General features: G+C 44.6%; 2 protein-coding genes across 2 annotated transcripts; one reads left to right on the top strand and one right to left on the bottom strand.

Annotated features, from left to right (window-relative positions):
• On the top strand, nt 1-3327 carry psma4 (proteasome 20S subunit alpha 4). The gene is made up of 9 exons (XM_028430834.1): nt 1-54; nt 443-473; nt 689-731; nt 867-1029; nt 1119-1196; nt 1313-1401; nt 1535-1665; nt 2571-2694; nt 3082-3327. The coding sequence occupies exons 2-9, from the start codon at nt 471-473 to the stop codon at nt 3234-3236; spliced, it is 786 nt and encodes a 261-aa protein (XP_028286635.1). The 5' UTR covers nt 1-54; nt 443-470; the 3' UTR covers nt 3237-3327.
• Nucleotides 3328-4945: 1618 nt separating this feature from the next.
• oaz2a (ornithine decarboxylase antizyme 2a) lies at nt 4946-15599 on the bottom strand. Its single transcript, XM_028431739.1, is given in 6 exon segments — nt 4946-6519; nt 8693-8778; nt 9493-9665; nt 10634-10714; nt 10716-10782; nt 15321-15599. Coding segments are annotated over 6 exon segments (648 nt in total). The 5' UTR covers nt 15431-15599; the 3' UTR covers nt 4946-6388.
• Nucleotides 15600-25053: the final 9454 nt, after the last annotated feature.

Here is a 25053-nt window from a genome sequence, read left to right on the forward strand (position 1 = left end):
CGTCAACACGCGTGACGTCACCAGTAGGCGACGTACAGAGAGCCCCTTTCATTGGTAAGCGCTTCTTCTTTCATCAATAGCATAGATAATATTAACTCGTTTTAAGTTAATCGTTTTTAGTTTGTGTGTGAACGTCTTATTAAACGTGCTAGCTACCGGCTAACGCAGCTTTTTGTTGTAACATTTAGCTAAGCTAACTGAGCTGTTTAGCTAACGTCAAAATAGAGCTCTTTTAAACGGTATCGGTTTAGTAGCGATAATAAATAATTGTGTTTACGTATTTATAGTATTTGTAATATGTGTAGTAGTTAAATACGGACCCAGGCCGTGTTGTCTCTTTGTTCACTTTCACTTTCATCGGCACAACCAGCCGTAAGTGTCCAGGCAGATCTGTGTGTTCTCCAGTAAACCTCAGCCTCTAAACACACTTTTGTTTCCACAGTGCTGGGGTTTGACTGCAGTCTGAGGAAATGGTGAGCTGGTTAAAATGGATTGATGATGTAGTTCTTAGCTTTTCTACCTAGTGTGAGGTAGAAATCAGGCACCGAGCTGCTGTGGTTCTGTAGCTCCCTGTGGTCTTATCATAAGGTCTAATGTTGCTGTGTAAGCTTTAGTCACATTCTGTGTTAAACACATGTAGTTGTTGGTAAATTCTGATGTAAATCCTGACTTCTCTTTTTTTATTCAGTCTCGTCGATATGACTCCCGAACAACAATCTTCTCCCCAGAAGGTAGACGTTCTTCAATATTAGAATGCATGGAATGTGTTCAGCCTTTTCCACATGTTTACACATTGAAGTCGAAATCAGGCATCAATTGTTGCCCTTTAGTGTGGTATTGTCATGAGAGCACTGTGTCATTTGCAGGGCGTCTGTACCAGGTTGAATATGCCATGGAAGCCATCGGTCACGCCGGCACCTGCCTGGGAATCTTAGCCAAAGATGGCGTGTTGCTGGCGGCTGAGAGGAGGAACATCCACAAACTGCTGGATGAAGTATTTTTTTCAGAGAAAATCTACAAGCTGAATGAGTGAGTAGCTACTTCTTCACCCTCAAGGACAGATCTCTCTCTCAAAGTCTGTGATTGCACTGATCCCTCCTCTCTCTGTTACCACACAGAGACATGGCGTGCAGCGTGGCAGGAATCACATCAGATGCCAACGTCCTGACCAATGAGCTGAGACTGATAGCGCAGAGGTGAGCCGTTTGTGCAGTGGCTATGAGTGTCTTAAAACACTTTGCAGACCACTGTGTCCACTGTGCAGCGGGACAATAGCTGGACATGGATGTGACGGCCTGTGCTGCTTTTGTAGGTATCTGCTGCAGTACCAGGAGCCAATCCCATGTGAGCAGTTGGTCACAGCACTGTGCGACATCAAACAAGCGTACACCCAGTTTGGAGGTACACACACAACACAACATATGTTTACTACAACTGTCTGCAATGCTGTGGCTGCTGAAATGTGAAAGCTGTGTCCAAAACTGCTGTGCTAAAGAAACATCATGGAAACATCTGTGTGTTTTTGTTCTCACAGGGAAGCGTCCATTTGGAGTATCGCTGCTCTACATGGGCTGGGATAAACACTACGGCTTCCAGCTTTACCAGAGTGACCCCAGTGGAAACTACGGAGGCTGGAAGGCCACCTGCATTGGGAACAACAGTGCTGTAAGTGTGCACTGCCACTGTACAGAGAAGTGTGGATTACATTATATTGTGTTAAATATCCACTATATCAACATGCACTGACTCGCTGTGAGAGTATATTACAAAGGTGCTGTTCCAGAATCTGCCACTAGAAGGCGCAGCTGCACAGGAGTTCAGAATCAGAATCAGAATCGTGTTTGTTGCCATGTAAGTGAAGGGGGTTCACATTACTAGGAATTTGCCTTAGTGATTGGTGCATACAAAGAATATATAATAATTAACATGAAATAAGATAAAACTAAGATAAAATTAAGTAAATAAACTAAAGTAAGGCTAAATTTACATGACATAACAGACATACAATGAACAGAACACAAAATGAATTGCAGATGAAATGGTAAACATAGACCCTTATATGAACAAATGGAACAGTGTAATGATGTAGTAATGTAACAGGTACCACATGGGTCGGTGAGGTGGTACTAGTGTGCAAGTAGTGCAAGATGGAGTAAACGAGTTCAAGACACACTGGACACTCACAACAAACAGCCCTGCTGTGGCCTACTTCATGCTGACTCCTGGGGCGGCTAATTGTATAACGGCGAATTCACAGTAGCTTTGCTAAACTTAGAGACTCTTAACATGTCCAAACACTAAGCACTGTGGGTAACAGCCTCATCAGAGCTTACTTTTGTTCAAGGAGCCTTGCAGTAACATGAGTACATCCAGGTTTTGTCTGAGAACACACACACCTGATCTAACAGTGTCGCTATTGTCCTCCACACAGTGAGACAGAGATCGTGCACAAGAGGCTGAACATGTAATCTTCACAACTGTACATGGATAAGAAGGCCATTATGGCTGTCTTTCTGAGTCTTTGATGCTCCTTTAGCCTTATTTACCTTTTGAACTCTGCTTACTTGTAGGCAGCTGTCTCCATGCTGAAGCAGGACTACAAGGAAGGAGAGATGAGCCTGTCCTCTGCCCTCGCCCTCGCCGTTAAAGTTCTGAATAAAACCATGGACGTCAGCAAGCTCTCTGCAGAGAAAGGTGGAAAGTTGACTAGTTTTCTTTCTCTTGATTTTTTTTTTCTGCTGTCTCCAAAGAAACAAAGTGGGAGTCTGCTTTAACGGGGCCCCAGTCTGCATCTTAATGTGACAGCTGTAAACAGGCTGGTCTTTATGTTGTATGTTAGCAGGGCAGGTTTAATGGGTTTAGAACACAGCAAGAGATTTCAAAACAAAGAGGGATGTATTCCCCATGGAAAAACATTATGACTGACTAAAAGTGCAGAGAAGAGGCTGAGACCAGCAGCTGTCAACAACATTTGTAATAAGCATCAGGAGCGATACAAGCTCAAGCTGTTTCTTCTTCAGGTGAGAGTTCTGCAAACATCCACAGTGACTATGTATCCATAATGTCTGCTTTCTATTTTAGTGGAGATCGCCACTCTCACCCGTGTGAAAGGCAAAACCTGCATCAAGGTGCTGAAGCTGAAGGAGGTGGAGGAGCTGATCAAGAACTACGAGGCTGAGGAGGCCAAAGCTGAGAAAGACAAGAAGGAGAAGGAACAGAAGGAGAAAGACAAGTAGTCGCTGCTGGCCGCAGGGTTTGCAGAGGGATGAATGTGATGTTGTGAGCATTGTTTGTGTTGTTTCTTAAAATAAAACCCATTATAAATGATCAACTTGTTTTTCTTATTGAGTTTGATATAAGCAAACGAGGCGACCCCATCTCTCCACCTTCGGAGTGTTCCAGGGTAAAACAGGTGGCCCTCGTGTGTCCTGCATCGGTCCCTGACCGGCAGATCAAACATATAAGATGTTTTACCTTCTGCTTTCTCCGAGAATAAACTCACATCTGGATAACAAATTATTCAACAATGACCTGAAACCATTACAGTGGGCAGAAACTCCGTTTCCTGAGTTTATGGTGGGGTTTAAACCCCCAGGTCACCATCACCATACAGAGCTGAAGCACAGAAATGTGTGATTTGCAGCAGCGACGTGTCTTCATGCTGCTTCAGCTGCTGACCGGATGGTTTTAGCTGTACAAACCGGACAAGGAAACGGAGATCCGAGGACATACATAGGCAGATTTTGAGAAATGCCATGCTGTGAGTGCTGCTGCTGATGCGGTAACCGCTCATCAGCCCCATCCTATCTGAGGTGAGTTTATGTAAAGTCAACATAAGATTAAGGCCAGGACGGGCCTGTCCCTTGACTTTTAGTCCAGGGGATTAGTGACACAGCCTCAGATTTTCACTGCATGCCGTGACATGAGCGCTGCTGTTGGAGGTGGGTTGGGACGGCAGGAGCACTTCAGTGAGGCCTCAGGCTCATAAATGCATGTTGTCAACTTAAAGGAGGCAGGACATATGATGTTCTGCAGCACGACCTGCACATGATCCACACTGGCAAGAACTGTGCTTTTAGGTGTTATCTTCTTTGGTCGATTGCGACACAACATGTTGCTGGAAGAAAAAAAAACATGACAAAAACAACAAAAGAAGACACATTCCCCAAAAGCCTCAACTCAGCAGAAGAATTCCAGCTCGGTTTATGCTGTGTCTCTGAGTCTCCTTCTAAAAACAACAGAAAAACAGGTTGTTGGGGTATGAGTGAGGCCGATATAGAGCAGCTGAGTCTGTCCTGGCCCTGTAGGCACTGAAAATAGATCTCTAGATCAACTGACTCGGGAGCTTGTTGCCATCTTTGGCGAGGAGCCAGCGGGGAGCTGAGCTGGTGGGAGATTACTGTCTGAGTCAGCAGCTACCAACAACTACTGTTCCTGTGATAAAAATAATACAAAACAACATTCATTTACTGAAAGCAGCTTCATCGTCACCACCTTCCTCTAGGGGGCGCTATTGTTATAAATGTGAAATGCTAAAATGAGATATTTGGGTCATGAGATCAATGAAGAATAAGACATTCAAAGACCTGCCAGGTCCATCCAAACCCTACGAGAGGCTCACATGGAGCTTCCTGACCACAGGGCCAGGACGACCTCACAATGACAACAAAGAGTTTGGAGTCCCTCTTCATGGAAAATAACTTCAAGTCATCCTGTGAAGAAAACATTAAAACACACCGTGGACTGGTCTGAGCCGAGCACACACACCCTGGTTTCTACAAACTCTCAGATTCCTCCTCTCCTGTTGGCTAAATGGCAGACTGAACGCCATCTTGTATCTGCAACATATTACACAGGCTAAGGTTTACCGGCCTTGTCTTACTTCCTGTGTGTGTTCCATGTAAAAACTGCACCAAGTCTAATAGAAACAAAACGAAAAAACACCTTTGTTACAACTTTTATTGTCGTCGCCCCAACTGTCCCAACACACAAAAGTAAAAGTATACAAGTCCCATTGAATGCTCGCTAACTAATCAATGAAAACAAAAATCTAAACTATCACAGTAAACAATAAAGAAATATGTACATAAAAATATACCTCTGAAAACTTCATTTATTGACATTTCCTAACAGCTTATAGTCAAGACTCAATCAGTAGCAAAGAGACTGGTATGATTGGAACACATGCAGAGAACAGGAGGAAACCCCGCCCAGGGGACTCTTCCATCGCGTTCCTCTGACGTGTTGCAACGAGTACGAGCGGCATGGGGAATGTAGGTAAATATTGCTTTACATACCGTACTAAGGTTCGGGGTTCATGGGGTTTTTATTTGACAGGACAGACAGGGATCTTTGGCATTTTGTTCAGAGTACTAAAAATCACTTGACCTGTACTTGGTATCACCTGATGAGCATCATGTCTTCACACGGCCTGAATCTGTCTGGATGAATAATGGGACACATTCTTTCAATAAGACTCAACAGTAAAAAAAAAAGACATTGCACTCTCCTCTTTAGGCACGAAAAGCCCGGTTTCAGCAAAGGGCCGATGATCCCATTACATTTGACTCACGGAGCAGATTATGTGATGTGAATCAAAGAGGGCCAGAAATGATGTTATAATTAGATTTAAGCATCTACATTTGTAGAAGCATGCAGAGAAGAATTAAACTGGGGCTGCTGCATCCAGACTCATTCAGTTTAAACTTCTTTCTTTAAACCTAATGTACATCCACAGTTATTCAGTTTAAGGATAAGCTCTAAGCTCTTGTGTGTGATCAATAACTTTCAGTGACTGACGTTTGCCTCAGTGTTGTTCTACTTCTTAGCTTTCTAGGAGCTGGAGAAAAAAAAACATTAACAGAGCAGTGACATGTGCTGGAATGATGCCTCATATTTCAGGAGGAGGAATAAAGAACATGTGCTTTAACTGTAACAGATCACCCATCTAGATTATGAAGCAAAATCAATATTTTATTGACATTTCTGCACCTCTCTATTTTTACCCCTAAAAAACAACATGGCTTGGTGATACAGCACACAAAGACAAACCAGAGTCTGTGTCTGTATATAAAGGTAGAGATATGCTGGGTTTGCTGAACGCCTCGTTCTCCTGGCCAGCTGCTCTTTGTGTTGTTTCAAACGAGAGGTCAAAGAAAAAGAAAACAAGCCCAAAAACCCCACATCGCACCTGAGGACTTAGTTCACTGCTCCTCTGATCTGCAGTTTTCTTCAGGGAAGGGGAAGCAAGAAGAGAAAAACCCTACCACTCCTAGGTCCCCCTGTGTTTTAACATGTGTGTGACCCCTCGTAGTCAGTGATGAAGGAAGGGGAGTCCAGGCAGGTTTATGTATGGAGGGGGGTGGGGGTGGGTGAGAGACTGTGGGAGTCACTCCTCATCTGAGCTGCTGTTCTCCAGAGAGTAAACCATGAAGGCCAGATCCGGCCGAGCTGGTACCATGGGGTTACCCGGCTTCACCATCTCGAAGCCCATGTAGTGGAACGTCTTGATGATGGACACTGTGGAGGAAACAAGACAGACAGACATGTTTACAGATGTTACAGCGCTGAATTTAATCCATCCAAGGAGGCAATTAGCTTAGCTTAGCATAGACTGGAAGTAAGAAACAGGGAAAAGACCCTCTGAATCTCTGTCACAGTGAGTGGGCTCAGTGTTCGCTGCAACGACTTATAGCTGCAATTTATTTATTTTTTAGTGCAAATAATCAATTTTCTCCCCGACACATAATATATTTGATCATACAGAATTTATATGTAGCACCTTTAAATTGTTTTGGGATCAGAGGTTTCTCTATTTGTTGGTGTATATGTAGTTTTTGTACCCTTTAAACAGAGACACAACATGAGGCTTTCTGCCCTGGAGGCTCCACAGCTGGTACATTCAGCACCATCATATCAGTCTGCATGTTACATAAAGAAATCCTTATTATTAGGGCCCGAGCACCGAATGGTGCAAGAGCCCTATTGAAACCCTTAGGATTATTATTTTTTTTTTTCCCCCTCCGAGATCGCATTTTTGGAGGCCTTAACATGCCCAAAAACTCACCAAACTTGGTAGAAAAATTCATTCGCCCGAAAAATTTTGAAATTTGCTGACTTTTGAAATGCACATATAAAAATGGCTCTATAGCGCCCCCAACGCGTAGCCCCTCTGGCCGGTTTGACACAGGATTATGAAAATTGGCACACATATGTATCACCTCAAGACGCACAAAAAAGTCTCTTGGACCCCCCCTCCAAACCCAACAGGAAGTCCGCCATTTGAAGGTTTGTGGCCATTTTTGGCGATGTGTGACCCTGCTGCCAAACTTTTCACGCCTCGCATACTTCAACGGATTGAGCTGAAATTCGCCGTGTCCACTCAGGACACCATAGGGAATAGACGCATTCCAAAACTCTTACAAAAGTCTGACGGTGTGGCCGGGGCGTGGCCTCAAAGTTTGACCATTTCTGAGGACACAGAAAGTCTCTATAACTTCTTCGTTTTCTGTCCGATCTGTACGAAATGTCACATGTATGATCAGAGTCTGACCCTAAACACATCTATACAACAATATTGAGGCTTTGACAGAGCGCCACCTACTGGCTACACAAAATGTTGTGTTTTCATAGGTTTTTCTGCCTGCCCCCCTGACCTGTTTTGAGTAGGGGCATGAAAATTGGTACACATGTGTATCACCCCAAGATGCACAAAAAAGTCTCTTGGACCCCCCCTCCAAACCCAACAGGAAGTCCGCAATTTTGAAATTTCTGTTAATTTTTGGCGATTTGTGACCCTCCTACAAAACTTTTCATGCCTCGCATACTTCATCCAAATGAGCTAAAACTCACTGTGTCCACTCAGGACACCATAGGGAATAGACGCATTCAAAAACTCTTACAAAAGTCTGACGGTGTGGCGGGGGCGTGGCCTCAAAGTTGACCATTCGCCATTACAAAGGAACTCACTGTATTTATTGTCCTAATGCGTAGCCCCGCTGGCCAGTTTGACACAGGATCATGAGAATTAGCACACATGTGTATCACCCCAAGACGCACAAAAAAGTCTCTTGGACCCCCCCTCCAAACCCAACAGGAAGTCCACCATTTTGACTTTTTTTTTGTAATTTTTACCGTTTTCTGACCCTGCTATAAAACTTTTCATGCCTCGCATACTTCATGCAATTCAGCTGAAATTCACTGTGTCCACTCAGGACACCATAGGGAATAGACGCATTCCAAAACTCTTTCAAAAGTATTACCATGTGGTGGGGGAGTGGCCTCAAAGTTGACCATTCGCCATTACAAAGGAACTCGCTGTGTTTTATGCAGTACTACCCATATACTTTATGCAATGTGGACAAAGTCTTACAGTACTGCCATGGAGCCGAGTCTAAACAGATATATATGCTAATAGGATGATACGGTCATAGCGCCACCTACTGGTAGCAGGAAAGTTTGGTTGTAAACATGTGTTTGTTGTATATCTGTGGAAATGAGAGGAGGAGAGAATAGCACAGGAGAGTATAGGAGACGAGAGCATAGGAGAGAAGACTGCGATGACCCCGCGGATCGCAAGGTGCGCGAGGGCCCGCAATGCTGCTTGCAGCTTTAATTGACTCTGTGACAGGTTGAAGGTTAAAAATAAAATGAAACCAATAAAAACAGATTTATTTAAACATGTGGCTCTTACATCGATCCTCTCTGTTTTTATGGAACCACAGGAAGACGTAGCTGACTTTAAGCTTCTCCTCTGCAAACTCGAACAGAGCTGTTAGCCTGCAGACAAACATGGAGACAGAGAGAGAGTCAGTCGGTGAGCGGGGAAAAGGGGAGTTGTGATGACGCACAAAGTTTTTTCTTTTTTTTTTACATAAGCGCTGCAACTTTACATAATAATGCAGTGGCAGCTGTGAGGCTGGCTGCTCACAGGACTGGCACTGTGCCTGCAGGGAGCTACGCTGCCCTGGCATCGATTTCATCCAAACACAAAGCCAGGCGATGAAAACAAAGGTTGGAGCATTGAGATGCATGTTTACCATGTGAACCCATGGATTCAAATGCTCTGGCAGTGCTGCAGCATTTTGTTTTTGGGACATGACCTTTGGCTTTCTGTGGAGGAATGGTTGATTTTTTTACATTAGCATTAGTTGATTTAAGAGAGGGACCAAGGCCAGAAGTGTAACACCGAAAGGTCCCCAGCAGAACGGACCTGGTGGAGATTGTTTTCCACCACCATAAATTCTTAGTCTGCAACAGCTGGTGGCTAATAAAGGCTGGGTAAACACACGTACAAGGGGTTGAGTTACCTGGACTGTAACAGTAATGGTTAACATTTCTTCAGCACTAAATATTTAGGACAAGATGTTCTACAGAGAGGTGGAAGGATCTCTGAGTGAAGCAGTGGGGCAGGAAGTGTTGTAACAGATATACTGAAGCTACTGCAATGTGTCTACAGAGGGAGCAGAGGCAGAGACAGCCTCGTGGACTCACCCCTCTTTGCTCCCTTCCACTAGGGGCCCGTCAGGGATCTCCAGGAAGAGGCTGTCTTCTGATAGAGCCGTGTCCCAGGAGGCCGAACGGCACTCACTCAGCTGGTAGTGGAAGCGGAGAAGAGAGGGGTGTCCAGTCACCAGAGCGGCCTGTGTCACCGTTAACTTTTCATCCTAGAAAGGAAGGCAACAGATTTAGAGTCGGGATCATACTCCTGCTTATGTAACCACAGCACCGAGAGCTTTAAACCTTAAATATCTGGTTATAGAGGAACAGCTGAGCGCTTCCCCGTCTCAAAGCAGGTTTGAAGAGGAAGTGGTTGTGGTTATATGACATCTTGAAGAAGAGGCAGGTCTGTTCTGTACTCTAACAGATGTGTGGTCTAACAAACCACATCTGCCTTCACTGTTAACCTGCATGAACAGAATGTGACACAGAAAAGGTCTGACTGCAGTACTACCTCTGAACCTACAAGATCAGCTCTGCCTTAGTCACAAACACTGAGCTGAAAAGGATCTTCACTGCCTCCGGCACATAACTGTGTTATATTTGTACACATTCCTCCAGACATCAGCCAGAGAGGTAAATAAAAGTGTGAATGTATTTTTGTGTTAAAAGAGATGAAAATCGTCAGATGGGCGGTCTTTGTTGCTCGCTGAGGGCAGGCGAGGACGTTAATATGACAGTTGTGACTGATCTGTCTGATCCTAAATCTCTAATCCCGCCCAGGGACAGTCTGTCACATGTCTGGGGTACAACTTGACACACGAGGTAGAAAGACACTGTAGTGTGTACACTAATGGATAAAGGTCTAGAGTTCTCTCAGGTCCTTTCTTCCATAGATTACATAACCAAATGATTTAACTCTGCATTCTAAAATCTGAGCCAGCTCAGAGGAAACCAGGTGAATAAAAGAATTATATCCACTGCAGCTGATGAGCAGGAGACAGATTAAGGGATTTTTTTTGGTTTTAAATAAAGAGACTTTGTGAAACGAGGGTACAACTCATTAGCAGGTGTTCCGGTGTTTAGTGCACTCAGCCCCAGAGGGATCAAGCACTTAGATTCTTTCAGTGAATCAGAACAATGCAGGATTAAGAGTTATTCTATCGTTACACTTTCAAACTATTTATCTGGTCACCTTGTGTAGTAGCACGCCGAGAGAGTGATCCCTGACAGTCCCTCGCCCACCCGGGATCTTCAGCTGTGGGTGAGGGGCATCAGGAGCACCACAGAGGCCCCGGAGCATGAGGGATGGAGCTGGGCATCACAGAGCCCGCTAACCAGGAACTGCAGAGAAGGAGGAGGAACTAGTTAGTACTTCACAGTTTCAGGTGCTGTTGTCATCTCATATATCAAAACAAACGTCTTTCATCCTTTTCATCCTTCTTAGAAAAACGACTGCAAAACTCAGCAACTCCACTAAAATACTAAAAACATAACTTCACATGTGATTATGTGTCCACACTTGCCTCTACAGCCTCTACAGGGCATCTTTGAGCAGCAGCACTAATAAAACAGGATTCAAACTTTCAAACATCAGCCCACTGACCGCAGCTTACCATGAAGCTACAACTATTTTAAAGCCTTTCGTTTCTTACTGCATTCAAATGGTTCCTGATGGGTTGCGCATGTGGTGGAGGGCATGCATCATAAACAAGCACATGATCTGTAAACACCTCTGCAAATAGCATCGTCTGCGTTTTGAGTTACAGTCACGTATGAAACCAGAGAGTGGAAGCTGTCGGAGGCAGGCTGGGACCATCCTCAGTTTCTTACAGTAACAGCCGCCTGCTCCTTCACAGAATGTTCATTCTCTTGTGTTTTTAAGAGAATATTCTGTTTACAGAACACGTGCCACATTAACCACAGACAGCTCTGCTTTCTTTTTGGGAGAAAGAGAGTGAGAGAGGAGGCGTGCCAGAGTTACCGTGCCGACCTGACAGGCAACCTGGACAACCTGATCTGCATAGCTGCAGGCCAGGAGAGTATGCAGTGGAAAAACAAGGCTCGTTAGACCCGACAAGCCTGTTCATGTTGCAGTGGCAGCATCTGTTCCCCCATCTCATTACCCTGTTCTTAACTATAGAGGCACCTTGACCTCTCCTTGGTTAGTTTAATCAGACAGCAGTACATTGTACAACAAAGGTAATGCACAATTGTATGAAATGGTTTTAGTGGCACCACTGAGTCAGCAGTGGAGGCCTGTAGGAACAGCGCTGAATGGACTGCTGGGTTAACCTGTCGTGGGGCATAATTAACACAAGCAACTGAGTTTGCAATGTAGGCCTTTGAGAGTGCATCACTTCATCCGACGCTGATCAACAAGCAAAGGCAGAGAAAGAGAGGGACGTTAAAGCAGCTGCACAGAGTCACTATCAGCGGCTTCCAATGGTTTGTCTTTTGTATTTCTTTTACTGACTATGGGCGGCTGACAGAATAGCTCAACATCTATGACAACACACTTTCTCCCATCAGAATCTCCAAAAAGGGGCGGTGCAGAGAAGGCCATGTGACACAGACAGGAAGTGAATGTTTTGTTTTTCATCGACCCATCATGAGCTATGATCCAAACATGAAACATGATAGAGGTAAGCTGTATTACAGTCTATTTAATATTCAAGGGTTTGTAGGATTCTAGTGTTTCAATAGTTCCTCCTTTTTTTGGTAGGGGAGTAAAAATAAAATACAACTAAGCACAGTCATTACACTCAAAAACAAACTAAACTAAATAGGTGCATGTTAGTGAAAAAGAAAAAAAGCTGTAGCAACACATGCAGGGTGTGTGTGTGTGTGTGTGTGTGTGTGTGTGTGTGTGTGTGTGTGTGTGTGTGTGTGTGTGTGTGTGTGTGTGTGTGTGTGTGAACAGACTTTCCCTTCACTTCTTCAACAGAAACAAAACTAAGAGCGACTGAAACGGTGAAATGCAACAGGGGAAGCAAGAGAAGCTCGTCAAGATGTCAAGACCTGCTTCTCTTTTTTCCATCTTCCCTTTCAGATACAGACAGTGTGTCCTTGATGTAAATGCCAGCTTGTTTTGAAAGGTAATACTCTCGTCCTGTGACATTTCAGCCACACTCAGAGCAGCCTCCCTATCACAGGGTCAACCTAAAAGCAGAATATAGGTTACATTTTTAAGAAAGTCCAGAGACTGTGTGCCAGTCTGAAGCAGTGGGAGACCTCTGTCCCTGACTGCTTCAGCACACGCTGTATTAATAAGCCAGTGAGGATTTAATCAACTGTGTGTTACAGTGAAACTTCAAGATGCCAAGTGCGTCACAGTCTCCATTCTGACAGGAGGGATGAGGGCGTGTGTCTGTGGGAGAACTTTTTAAGGATGAACACTTCCACTGCCTGTTCACTCTTCCTGAGCTGTGAGTTGTTATGAGAAGTGATTCAGATGGATTGTTTTAGGGGATGAATGGCCCAGGGTTGGCTGGCTGCTGAGGCAGAGTTTGGCCAAAAGCCAAACAACACACAACTCAACCAAAACAGGAAGCGCTTTGGCAGGTCCTCCAAGAAGACCCAGCTTCTAAAACCATAACTACCAGCTTAGCAATGGAAAAAAGTCAACTCAAACAGAGGCTGCGAACATAAAACATGCTTATTCCACCTACAACTACAACAAAAAAACACTTTGGGGAAGCGATTTAAAGTTTAACATATAAACAACATGCTGCTGTATGCAGGAAGGTAAACAGGAGAGTCCACAGACCTCCATTGACCCCTGGAATTTTGGCAGAGCAGCGTGTTGGAAAAGAAGTGGAGAAAGAAACGGGAAAGGCCCACGTGCTCAGAAACCTGAGTGTGACAGACGTATCCCTGTCAAAACATGTAGCACTGACCCCTGAGCCCAGACTGTGGACGGCTGGTCGGACACCCCAGAGGACGACGACAGCAACAACAACAACAACAACAACAACAACAACAACAACAACAACAACAACAACCAGCCAACATAATGCTGGGACCTAAGAATGCATAAAGTAGATCATTATGGTGCATATGAGTGAATGTATCATTTAAACAGTAAATTTACTCGTGACGAAAATATTTTTCATGCACAACAACAAACAACACACCGCAGTCATGTTACTGAACACCTCCCCCACACAGAAACACAGTTTCCCTGACTAGCAGGATATTACTACGTACATTTGGCCCAAATATTTGGGGCCAGGCCCTAATCAGCTGCAAATAGCAGCTGTTTAAACTGAACTATGTTGTAGCTATAGCCACCATCCGTACACAGCTACAAGAGTTTTACTAACAGATTAAGTAAACAAGCTTCACTGTCCAACATTCCTCCAAAGACACATCTGGAAGTGCCACAAATTTGTCACTTCATAACACATCACACCCATTCTGTGTCTCAGACTTGTATGCAGTCGACTATCCACCCGCTGACGTTGGTAATTCCAGACATCAGCTGAAACTGGTTGGCAGTTAATGTTTTGGTTTCGCTACGGAAAATTTCACAGGGCTGTGCTCCAGAATCCTCCAGCAACCACAGCAACCACTAAAGAGAGCGTCTGCCAGTCACTTACAGGGGCACTTAGGGGCACTCAGGGAGCTCAGGTTAGACAATCCAACCCCTCTCTGAGTGAATGCACTCCTGTACCCTCACCACACACACACAGATTCCATTGATGCTTGAGAAGTGATCCAGCAGGGAGGACAGGCTTATGTAACCCAGGCTGATGTAGGCCAGTTGATGCCTTTAGCTGACAGGGCCAAAGCAGTCAGAGAGCTAATATAGTCACTGCTGCTCTGGCTGGCTGGCTCACAGCGTCAGTGTTCGTCTCTCCCCTGCTCTGCAGAGGACAAATACACGGCTTATTCCTCCAGCCGAGGCAGACAATGAAAACAGCCTAACAACAGCTGAACCGTGAAAATAAGGAAACATTAATCTAGTCTCAGCCTTGCTACTACCACACGATGAAAGACATATCACTACCACAGTGACCCCAAATTCCCACAAGGCGTGCTGTGGTGATGCAACAGAAGAACATCCAGTGCAAAACACAGTCACTATGGCACAGCAGGCCTCCTCCAGGGGTAGAAGAGCATCACTGAACCAAACTTATAACCATTATTCATTATTTAGAACAATACAGATTTCTACCATTGACTATAGATTAATATAGATAATACTGTGATTTAGAGCCATTACAGACAGATCAGTGTCAGCATGTCAGTATACAGAAACTGTCTTCAGCACATAACCTGTCAAGATTCATACACATGTCACAATTATTTAACAAAAACACACAACATCAATCAAACTGACATTATGAAAACATAAATACTATAAAATGTGTAGTTTTGCCTATAAATTTATTATCAGCTGAGAGATTAGAACTGTGAGATTAATATTTACAGACAGCTTCTGGCCTGCATGTTTACAGCAGACAAGAAGTAACTTGCAGGATCCCGGAAGAAACTAACGTGTGATCTGGATGTACTGACCATAAAGGACCTCACAGAAGCTACAATTAGGTTTGCTTACTATTAAAGGATGTTTAGGAAACTATTGATGGAGTGCACTGACAAAAACAAGCAGAAGCCTGCAACATCTGTCTGGACCTGCTCGCAGCATCCAGCAACGTGCAGAGTTTTACAGACAGATACAGACAGTTACAGACAGAACAGTGTTACAGACAGTTACAGACAGTAAGCTGTCCTTCACGCCGCTACTTTCTCGAGTTACTAGTCGAGCTAGCAGCAACAACAACAACTGCTTCAACCAGCTCCACACTTTAAACAGGCTGACACACATGTTAACGGACAGTCTTTTTCAGAGTTTTAGTATTAAAGCTTCCTCCTACCTTTCCTCGGTGTTCAGCATGGTAGCTTCGAGTAAACACGGAGCTTTGCGTCCTTCTTGACAACCACAACAGTTCCTGTTTATCAGACACTCAACAGATAAGTTCACCATTCGTAGGTTCAGACGAACCGCTGTGTTACAGTCTCTAAGTGTCGCTGTACAGAGACCGATGCTACAACCTACAACCTGCTGATAACTCTACATCCAGCTGATAACTCTACAACATCCAGCTCTTGACTCTACAGCCAGCTCCGCGCTCTGCGCGCTCCCGCAGCAGTGCCGCTGCTTTTATAGCGGCCGCAAAGCATCATGGGAAATCCGCCTCTGTGTTTTTTTTTCTTCTCACAAGTAAACAAACGGACTGAGCGATGCAAACTCCTGACATTCAATACAACATGTTGGAAGTCTATTAAACCTTCTCTCCACAGTGCAAGACTTTTTAATTATACTTTTATATTATTGTCAACTTTGTAATATTATTTAACAACAACAACATCATGCAGGGAAATACGGACATTTGTCTTTATAGCTTAATAAACCAGTTCTATTCAAAACTTTTTTGTGAATGTAAAACTGCAAAAAATAAATACATTTAAAAAGAGAACAAATTATAGTCTTTATGAGGACATTTTTGAAGTTTGTGTGTTTTAGTGGTTTGGAATAAGAGGGAATAAGAGGGAGACATTCAGGTGCTCCATGCATGAACAGGAATATTAACAGAGAAGAAATATAAAAATAAAGTAAGTCAAATAGTTTGCAGTATGCAAATAATAAGTAAATAAAATATAGCAGCATTATAATAACATCCAATATGAATATATTTAATAAGGCCATGTGTTGGATCAGGCTGTCTGATCTCAGAGGGAGGAGCTGCACAGCTCCATGGCCACAGGAAGGAGTGACCGCCTGTGGCGTTCAGTGGTGTGTTTTGGAGCCATCAGATTAGCACTGAAAGTCCTTTGTGGAGAGGATGGAAGCTGTTCTTTAGGATCCCACACAGCTTAGACAGCATCCTTCTGTCTGACACTGCTGTCAAGGAATCCAGCTCCACCCCACACCACCACCACCACCTTCTGATGAGTTTATTTTCCTGTGGTATCAACAGGTTAAATACAGTTTATATTTCTATAGCTGTTTGCCCCAAGGGACTGACCTACTTTATTATTATGTTGTCTCTCTTTTTACAGCGGTGCGCTCTGGGATTAGCTTTTCTTGGGGCCGGACTGAGGTTTAGAGGAGTTTCTGTTGTTGATGCGTTGTGCCGTGGTTTATAAAAATGCCTGTTGGAAACAGAGGAAGCCGTATGAGGCAGCCTGTGGAAAGACAGCTGCCAAAATATGACCCAAAAACACAGAAACATTCCTCTACATCCTTCAAATGTGGCTGATGAAGATCAAGACCCCTAGAGCTGCACAATGTTGCTGACTTTGACCTCTGACCCCTGATGAGGAAAACCCCACATTCTGTCCACAAAAGTGACCAAGAAACGATTTTTTCTACTGAAGAAATGCGTCTGTCCCTCAGAGTGGTCAGCCTAACATAGACTCAGTTATGTAAGGAAGAATGGAAAAGAGCCCCAGTGCCAAACAGATTATCAGATTAGTAACAAGATAGCAGCAGGGCTACTTGATCCTGGCACATCACAGCATTATGTTGGAGGTCCAGCTCGCCTCAGTAAGCAGAGGACGCGGGGGTCACCCCCACCTGCCAGCCGCCGTGGTGCTGCACCTTCATGATGTAACAGTGTGTGTGAAGGAGTCTGTGTAAATGTCAGCAGCAGTATCCAGAAACATTCTGCACCAGATTTATTGGAGGATTATATTGCAGCAAAAAATTCTCATTAAGAAATTATGTAATAATCTGATTATTGTCTTTTAATGAGCTCCTCTGTGTCCGTCTCTAACAGTAATAAAGGACATTTCAGCATCTCAGTGCTCATACTGATGCCAAAAGAGCCTGAAATAATCCTAAAGATTCCACAGAATTTACATAAATAAACTAACAGTCCAACATATGTGGAATGAAATTGATTTTCCCTTGGATGACTGATAGCCGGATGTGGTTCATGCATTCACACTGTTTGTTAATGTCGGCTGATTCAACCTGAAATAATGTTGCACATATGGTAAAGTCTTAGTGGAGGTTTAGTCCTCACAGGATTCTCTGATTCTCGGAGATGCTCTGTTTATGTCTTCCCATATGGTCTAGCGGTTAGGATTCCTGGTTTTCACCCAGGCGGCCCGGGTACTTGTACTTGTACTTGTACTTTCTTACAGTAAGACTTGTATTCACACAGAGGATTTTGGATGGCCTGACAACACAGAACATGATTAAATGCTTTCTACTCGTTATAACTTAAACAAGCTCTGTGTTATAGCCTCCCAACAAGTTCAGCGAATAAAACCTGAGCTACGGCCAACTACAGCTCTGCTGGACCCCCCTCAGCCAGATGAACATGGGTTGTCTGCATGAATTGTAAAATACAAGTTCATGTTGTATTGAGACAAGAGCACCAACGGCCTATTTTTGCCTCAGGAGAGTAAGACGTTTTCATTTCAGACAGCGAGCAAACACCAAGGCAGAGGTCACATTCTTGGCCTCATTGTAATGCAAAGAAATGTGCTGAGATTTCCCCACTGCCCTGTTTACCTTGTTGTCTGGCGGATTGCTGCTGTTTTCCACATGACAAGCTTAAACATGGTGTGACGGTGGGAATGAGGCAGAATAATAAAGGTTAAAGATGATTATTGCATTAGCTCTTAGGGTAAGTCAGCACATGAGCCTTCAGTTTATACACACTGAACACGGTACATATACTGTGTATTTTAATAACACTGCAGGACACAGCGGGTTCAGAGGATGGATGGATAGATGGAAGTCACTGTAACCACATGCCTCTCCTAAATGTTCTTTAAATTTGCTTCTTGCCACAGAACCAAGCGTTGCAACAGACGTCCAGCGGCAGCAGCAGCAGACAAACAGCAATCTGAGCCTGAATCTCAGGTGAAACTTGAGTATCTTAGTTTTCAGGACAGTGTCCCTCAGCTGCCCTCCATGAACTCCAGGGCAGCATCACAGCTTACACATGAGAGGCCGGCTGAAAAACAAGACATCTCTCTCTCTGTCTCGACGCTGTTTGAGACAAACACGGCTGACCTGTTATTTTGCGCCTCACACCAGAGACAATAGACAGATCGTGTGAACAGCGCAGGACACTCTATCTCTGCCTTGAGGATTAAATATTCAGCAGGAGCTCATGGGGAAAAAGTCCTGAGAGCTGCAGGTGCAAGAGGGTCGTCTGGAGATCTGAATTGTGCATGATGAAGGATGAAGGCGGGAAGTGGATGCTGTTAAAAATCAGCAGGTGTTGGATTTGCAGCTACCAGGCCACATTAGCTCCACATTTAATCCACCACTTAGGGAGGCAGTTAGGAACTATGACCTCTCAGAAAAACCTGGGAGCAACGTCAAGGAAAGCTCAACTGTCTTTAACATGAAGCTTTCAATGCATAATAATCCTGCAATTACAACTTGTGGCCACAGAGGGAACTGTTTCCACTGCTGTCTTCCCTCTGTGCAGCCAGCCCAGCCGGTTACACACTCACATGTCGCTGAAATATATCCTTTTTATCTCATCCTCTTGACCTTGCAGGAGCCTGCAGGAACTCTTTTCATGTCCGATCAGATTCTGGTAAACAGCCTCATATTTCCACATGAACATTGTTAGTGGGGCTTTTTGTGTAAATACTACACTACAAACACATGGGTAAAACAGAAGTGGGGCACTAGCTTGAATTAACGCGCTTGTCGTCAGGTTTCATGCTGTGTCTGTGTCACAAAGACACAATAACAGGGGGTGTATCTGCTTCTTTTTTTGAATGCATATTTTGACACAGAGGTGTGAGCACTGCAGCCTGATGGAAATTCCCATTGTTGCTCTCTGACAGGTGTTGTGCCGGGAAACGTTTTTACTTTTACTCATGATGATTATTTTCTATTCTTTGTCTTCATGGCTGCAGCACAGAGTGCAGTGTTGGTCTAGTTGGAGTCAATGAGAACATGTTGCTGCTCTTTGCCAAACATTTAGTGGAAGCTCTGGTGAGGGTGATTGTTGTGTCGGGCGAGGTCCTCATTAACAATGGAGCAGAGTGTGTAGACGCCTGCCTGCAGGAAGCTTTTTGTTTTTGACTTGATTTTACATCCTTAAAGTCACATACACAGGATCTGCTTCACCACAGAGCAGAGGTCAAATCTACATGTGATGCAAGTAGGTTTTTATAAGTAAAATATTTGACCTCTGAACAGTCACAGGAAGCTGCCTTTGTATGATAAAGGTTTGTGTCACATGTGCAGTGGTCACCCTTACTGTTCCCTGTCTCTCTCTCTGAAGTCAGCAACTTTATAAGCTGATTGTCTCTGTGATGCAGTCCTGCTGCAGCTGATCTGCTCGGCAGACACGTGTAATCTCACCACATCAATTAATAACAGCAATGAATTATTAATGGTGTGTCAGCTGAGGCACTAATCGGTTACAAGCAGGCTGAAGAGGTTGCTTTGTAGTCTGAGTGACTCGGTCAGGGGACAGAAAAATAAAAAACACAGAAACAACTGAGAAGTAGTGTAGTTCCTCCTCCGGCCACTCGAGGGCCGGCACCAATGCTGAGTCAGTCCTTACAGATGTGAAAAACACGGGGCTCTTTGTCCACAGCTCTCTCATGGACACAGACAGGGCAGAGTGCGCCCAGGTCTTCGTGCAGTATAAATTCATATTTCTTTCCACTCATCTGTCCCTCGGGGTGCCTCAGAGCTGGAGCAGTGGTTGGACTGCAGGAGTATGGTTGTCACAGGGCGGGGGTGACGCACTCTGCAGGAAATGTGTAAGTGGGTAATCTCTCCATGGGTTCCAGATCAAGTGGGCATGCCAGTGCCTGAAGTGCCAACCGAGCGGCCCTGTCTAAAAAAGCCCATCTCGCCCCTCAGCTCTGAGCTGTGTTACGTAAAGCCCTGCTGTCCCATTTCCACCCTCCTGTCCTGCATGTACACCACAGAGCAGGATCTGGAACGTAGTCCAAATATCACCAGTCACATGTCCTTCCCTCTTTATGTGAACACAGGAATAATGGGTTAAATTACACGTCCTTTCATGCACTGATATCAAACTGGTGCTGGGTCCGTTGCCTGAGGAGCTACAGTCTGATCAATGTTTCATATTCTTACACAACTCAATTAGATAGGCAGCAGCACAACACAGTGCAAAAGCTATTACCCAACAACATGAGACGAGCAGGAATGCAGGAGCACTTTATGGTCTCTGGCCGAGCACTTAGCAGCATCTCCCTGTGCTGCTGCTGCTTTATCGTTTTATCACATCCCCAGAAATATACGTCCAGGCCGGAGGGGGAAGCGACTTTAATTAGCCGAGTATGATGCACTGAGCACGCACGGCTTTAAGGACATCTGGGCTATTTCAGAGAAAGTGGAAGTCCTTTTCCCCTGTGACTTTACTCATTAACTAACCTTTAGTTTTAATCCTGAAGGTTGATGAGGTAAAGATGTTAAGCCTTAAGGTAATGGAAGTGTGATAGAAGCAAACTGTGACCAGACTGAGAACATTAGGCGCTGGTTCCTTGCTTTTCTGGCTTGTGACCTGGTTAAATAAAGCAATGGCTACTTGTGACTGTCATGGGTTTTGTAGATCAAAGTGCCCAAACAAACAGAGTAAAACTATCCCAATATTCCTGGGCGACCTGGGCTGGGTGCTTGGGGTGTGTATCACATGAATCAGCACTGGCAGCTCAACAGATGTTTGCTGGAGGCCGATCCGCCCGTTCCATTCTGCTTCACATTTCTGAAGCGTGATCAGTCTAATGTTTCTCAAGAAGACGCACTGATGCATCAAACAATGACTTCTCCCAACCCTCAGTGGTGGTGAGCTGCAGAGAAAACACAGGATCATCATCTTTCAAATAATTCCCATGTAAAACAATGGAGACCCAGCAAGAGCCCGGCCTAAATTAGCACAAACTCTCGGTGGCCTTGTTGCACTGTCTTCCTGTCCAGAGCGGTGAGCAAGCAGTAACTCTGCAGGAAGGGCAGGAGATCGTGGGAACCGGCGTGTCACTACCAGCCACGTCCCGAAGAAAGCACCTTCCAGAGAACAACGTGACAAACTCTGCGAGCTGCAACGGAGGGGAAAAGAAACCAGAGAGGAAACCGGAGAACAATGAAGGAATGGATGTGACACTGCTGCTCGGCTGCAGGTCTGGGTGGGAACCCAAAAGTCTCTGTTGTGCTGGAGGCAGAGGCAGACTCTGAAACTCATTGACAAAAAACAAGTCCCAGTTCCCACAGTGACCTTTCCCACGCTGCTGCTCGTATTGTATATTTATACTTCTCTTGTCGAAGCGCTTCCCCTCTGACTTGGACATGTTTGTCTTCCCTTATCTTTGTGGACGTGCTTCAGCTGCTGTTGTTTTGAACTTGAGCTTTTATCAGGCCTCACAACCCAGACGTCTAATGAAACTGATGGCAGAAATCGCTGCAGCTTACATCCTCTGACCATCTGACCTCTGCAGATATATTATATTTTCACACTTGATCTGATTCTGTGTCAGTAACGACATAAAACCCTGACCAGGATCTTGGATTGCAGTGAGCTCCATCATGAATATTAAAGGTCTGGAGACTTTGACATCCTGCCAAACTGAGCAATGACTGTAAGGCTATAATGGAACAACTGCTGTCCATTCAATGCTTCAAACCAGACCTGGGAAAGTACAGCCCGCGGGCCAGACCCGACCCTGCGTCTTGGATGCGGCCCGCGGACCGTGTACCCAATATTAAACATTACCAGTAACATCTTCCCAACCCTCCTTGTCTCCTCCGTGCTGCAGTACTGCATCATCTCATCTACTTTTTAGAGAGAGATGGTCGCCCTCTACACCTTCAACATGCTGCGGGACTCTGAAATGTACGGCAGAGCCTGCAGAAACTCATTCAGATGTTCTGCAGTGCTGCAGTGGACATATCTCCTCGTCACCTGCTCTTAAAAAGCTCAGCTCTTTCTTGCTCAACTTTGGGATTTTGGGATAGTTTTTAAAATTTCTTTTAGTTTCTGATGGTTTTCTTCTATAAAAATATCTTCACATCATCTGTGCTGCTCTGCACTGTGTGTGTTTCAACATATAACCAGCACACACTCAGAGTAGACATGGACACAGAGAGGACAGAGGAGGGACCAGTACATGATGAAAATGTAACAGGAGCATATTTATGAAGGTAGAAACTGTGCCAGTGGTCTCCAATTATATTATTATTTATGAAAAAATGTGGCTTTTCTTATGGAAGTCTATGTGGCCCTCGCAAAAAAATAATGCCCCCCCCCTGCTTTAAACAGAGAGCGGCTCAATGGAATCAGGCCACAGGTGGCCTCCAACAGCAGAGAAGATAACAGCAGAGAAGATTTTCTTAACAATGATGCAAAACCTAAAGAAAGCAGCCTCTCTCTGCCTGCGTGGATCCCAGCCTGTGTGTCTGTATAAACAGTTTATATAGAAGAATAATCTGCAGAAAAAAAACTTCAAACAAATTGGACGACATGCTGGATCCAAGAGGCCTGAAGATGTCTCAACACATACTGTTGTTTTAGTACTGTGATGCGTCATGTTCTATAATAAAGTGATGTGTTATTTCCACAGATCTCAGGGTTACACCTGTTTTCAGCCAGCGAGGGCAAGAAGACAAACAGCGGGGGGTGTCAGGAGGGCAGCGTGTGGACGGTCGGTCCTCCCTGTGGCAGAATGCCTCCACGCTTCTTGTTGTGATTCTCTCCAGTGTTCTTTTAATCTCTTTCACAAAGCCTCGTGCAGGAAGCTATGCCAGATATGTCCGGCCTGTCATGGCTTTTCCAGCAAGGCCGGGAAGTGTAGAATAACAGTTTCACTGGACAATCCCCAATCGCCACAAACAAGGCCAAACCGAACAACAGAGGGTTTAACCAAGACCACGGTTGTGCCGACTCCAGGGAATTCTTTCCATATTTTGCTTCTGGTGAGTCATTCGATGCCTGAGTGAATCTGGGCAAAACAAGGGCCGTGGGCCTCAGATCTGCTTTTTCCATCTCTACACAAATAGTTTTGTGTCGCTTACTCAAAAAACATGCAAAGAAAAAGAAAAGGATGTTGTGCCTGGAGCCTGAGGCGTTCCATCCTTCAACAGATCATGAGTGTAAAAGTGTTCGAATTTAATTTGACATTACAGTGAGACAATCCCTCAAAACACACACGACTGTAGTATCCACACTCACAACATCACACTAAACCACCTGAAAAAACCATCTGAAAACAAGAATGGACTTTCCTGTCCCTGAAAACAGCGTGGTGTTACAGTCACTTCTGAACCAGCTGTAGACTGTGACAGGTTAATGTCCCATGGCCGTGCATTTTTTTGGCACTTGCATGTTAGCTCATCTACACAACCAAGATGGCATAAGTCGACAATCCAAGCCCTGAGGGTGTACTGTAGGTTACCAAACGTATGCACTCTAAATAGCAAGTACCGGTACATAACATCTGAGACAACATTAGATCTGGGCTTTGTTGGCAAGCCTTTAGTCCAGGGAGTTCCAGGTAGCATCAGTTAGTCATAAGCTCATCAAACTCACCACCTCCTTTAACCCTTCACAGTGGACCTGTGAATCCACGGCTCTGCTAAGAAATCATACATTTAGACAAAACCAACACTGTTCTGTTTTCACATTCTTTACACTTCTGTCAAAGGATGGAAGTGAAGAAGAATGAGGCCAACCGACTCTCAGCACTGTTCCCATGATTCTAAAAATGGATACATGGGAATAAATGCTATCACATTACACTTGAGTTATGAGTAGGAGTGTAGACAGAGTTGATAATTGTAGTTATGTGTTCCCTTGTGGCCACTACATGGCTTTGCCTGAGCCTCTGAATGTAACACGCTCACAGTCATCAGCTGCTAATCAAATAACAACCACACAAGCACAACGCACAAATAAAAACACCGACGACTGCATCAAACGATGCAGAAAACCACACTGTGTGTGTGTGTGTGTGTGTGTGTTTAAATCACACTTTTCCCGTCAGGTCTGGCTCTGACACAGCAGATCTAATGTGTGAAATATGTGGAACAAACTGGAAAAGCCTGAGGAGCCACTTCGACCATCCTGAGCAGACAGAGACCCGCTGCTTCTCACTGTATCGATCTGAGAGCACACGTGCGATCACAAACACACCTCGGCTGTGGAGCTAAGCTCTTCAGTGTGATGCTGCCCCCTGCAGGTCATGGACGCACAAGAGGCTTCACTTTTAATTTCTTGCAGAGGGAAAGAGCGTTCTACCCCCAAGGTATGGCGTTTTTAACCCTATCAAACACATGTAGGCTATTTTTCCCTCATTATATGAATGTTTTACAGAAGCTGCTACTGATCCAGCTTCCCCTGAAACAGTCCAGAGCCCTGCAGAGTCTGAACACAAGGCTCGCCATTTGTTGCAAATTTGACTTTTTTAGTGCCAGTAAATTTGTTCTAGTACCGGTAACTGTATTTTCACAGCAGTTGTCAAATCTTATTGATCTCCAGGTAAACAGCACCTCTAGTGGTGGCAAGAAGAACTATCCTCGTGTCTGCAAATGCATCCCACCACTAAAAAGTAATCTGAGTACAATAATAAAACATGTGTCTTCATTCAGAGTGTACACACCGA

Source organism: Parambassis ranga, chromosome 19 (genome assembly GCF_900634625.1).
Source record: "Parambassis ranga chromosome 19, fParRan2.1, whole genome shotgun sequence".
Lineage (NCBI taxonomy): Eukaryota > Metazoa > Chordata > Actinopteri > Ambassidae > Parambassis > Parambassis ranga.

Coding starts and splice junctions, on each gene's coding strand:
- psma4 (XM_028430834.1), top strand. Junction 1,030..1,118: donor AAAATCTACAAGCTGAATGA/GTGAGTAGCTAC, acceptor GTTACCACACAG/AGACATGGCGTGCAGCGTGG. Junction 1,197..1,312: donor CTGAGACTGATAGCGCAGAG/GTGAGCCGTTTG, acceptor CTGCTTTTGTAG/GTATCTGCTGCAGTACCAGG.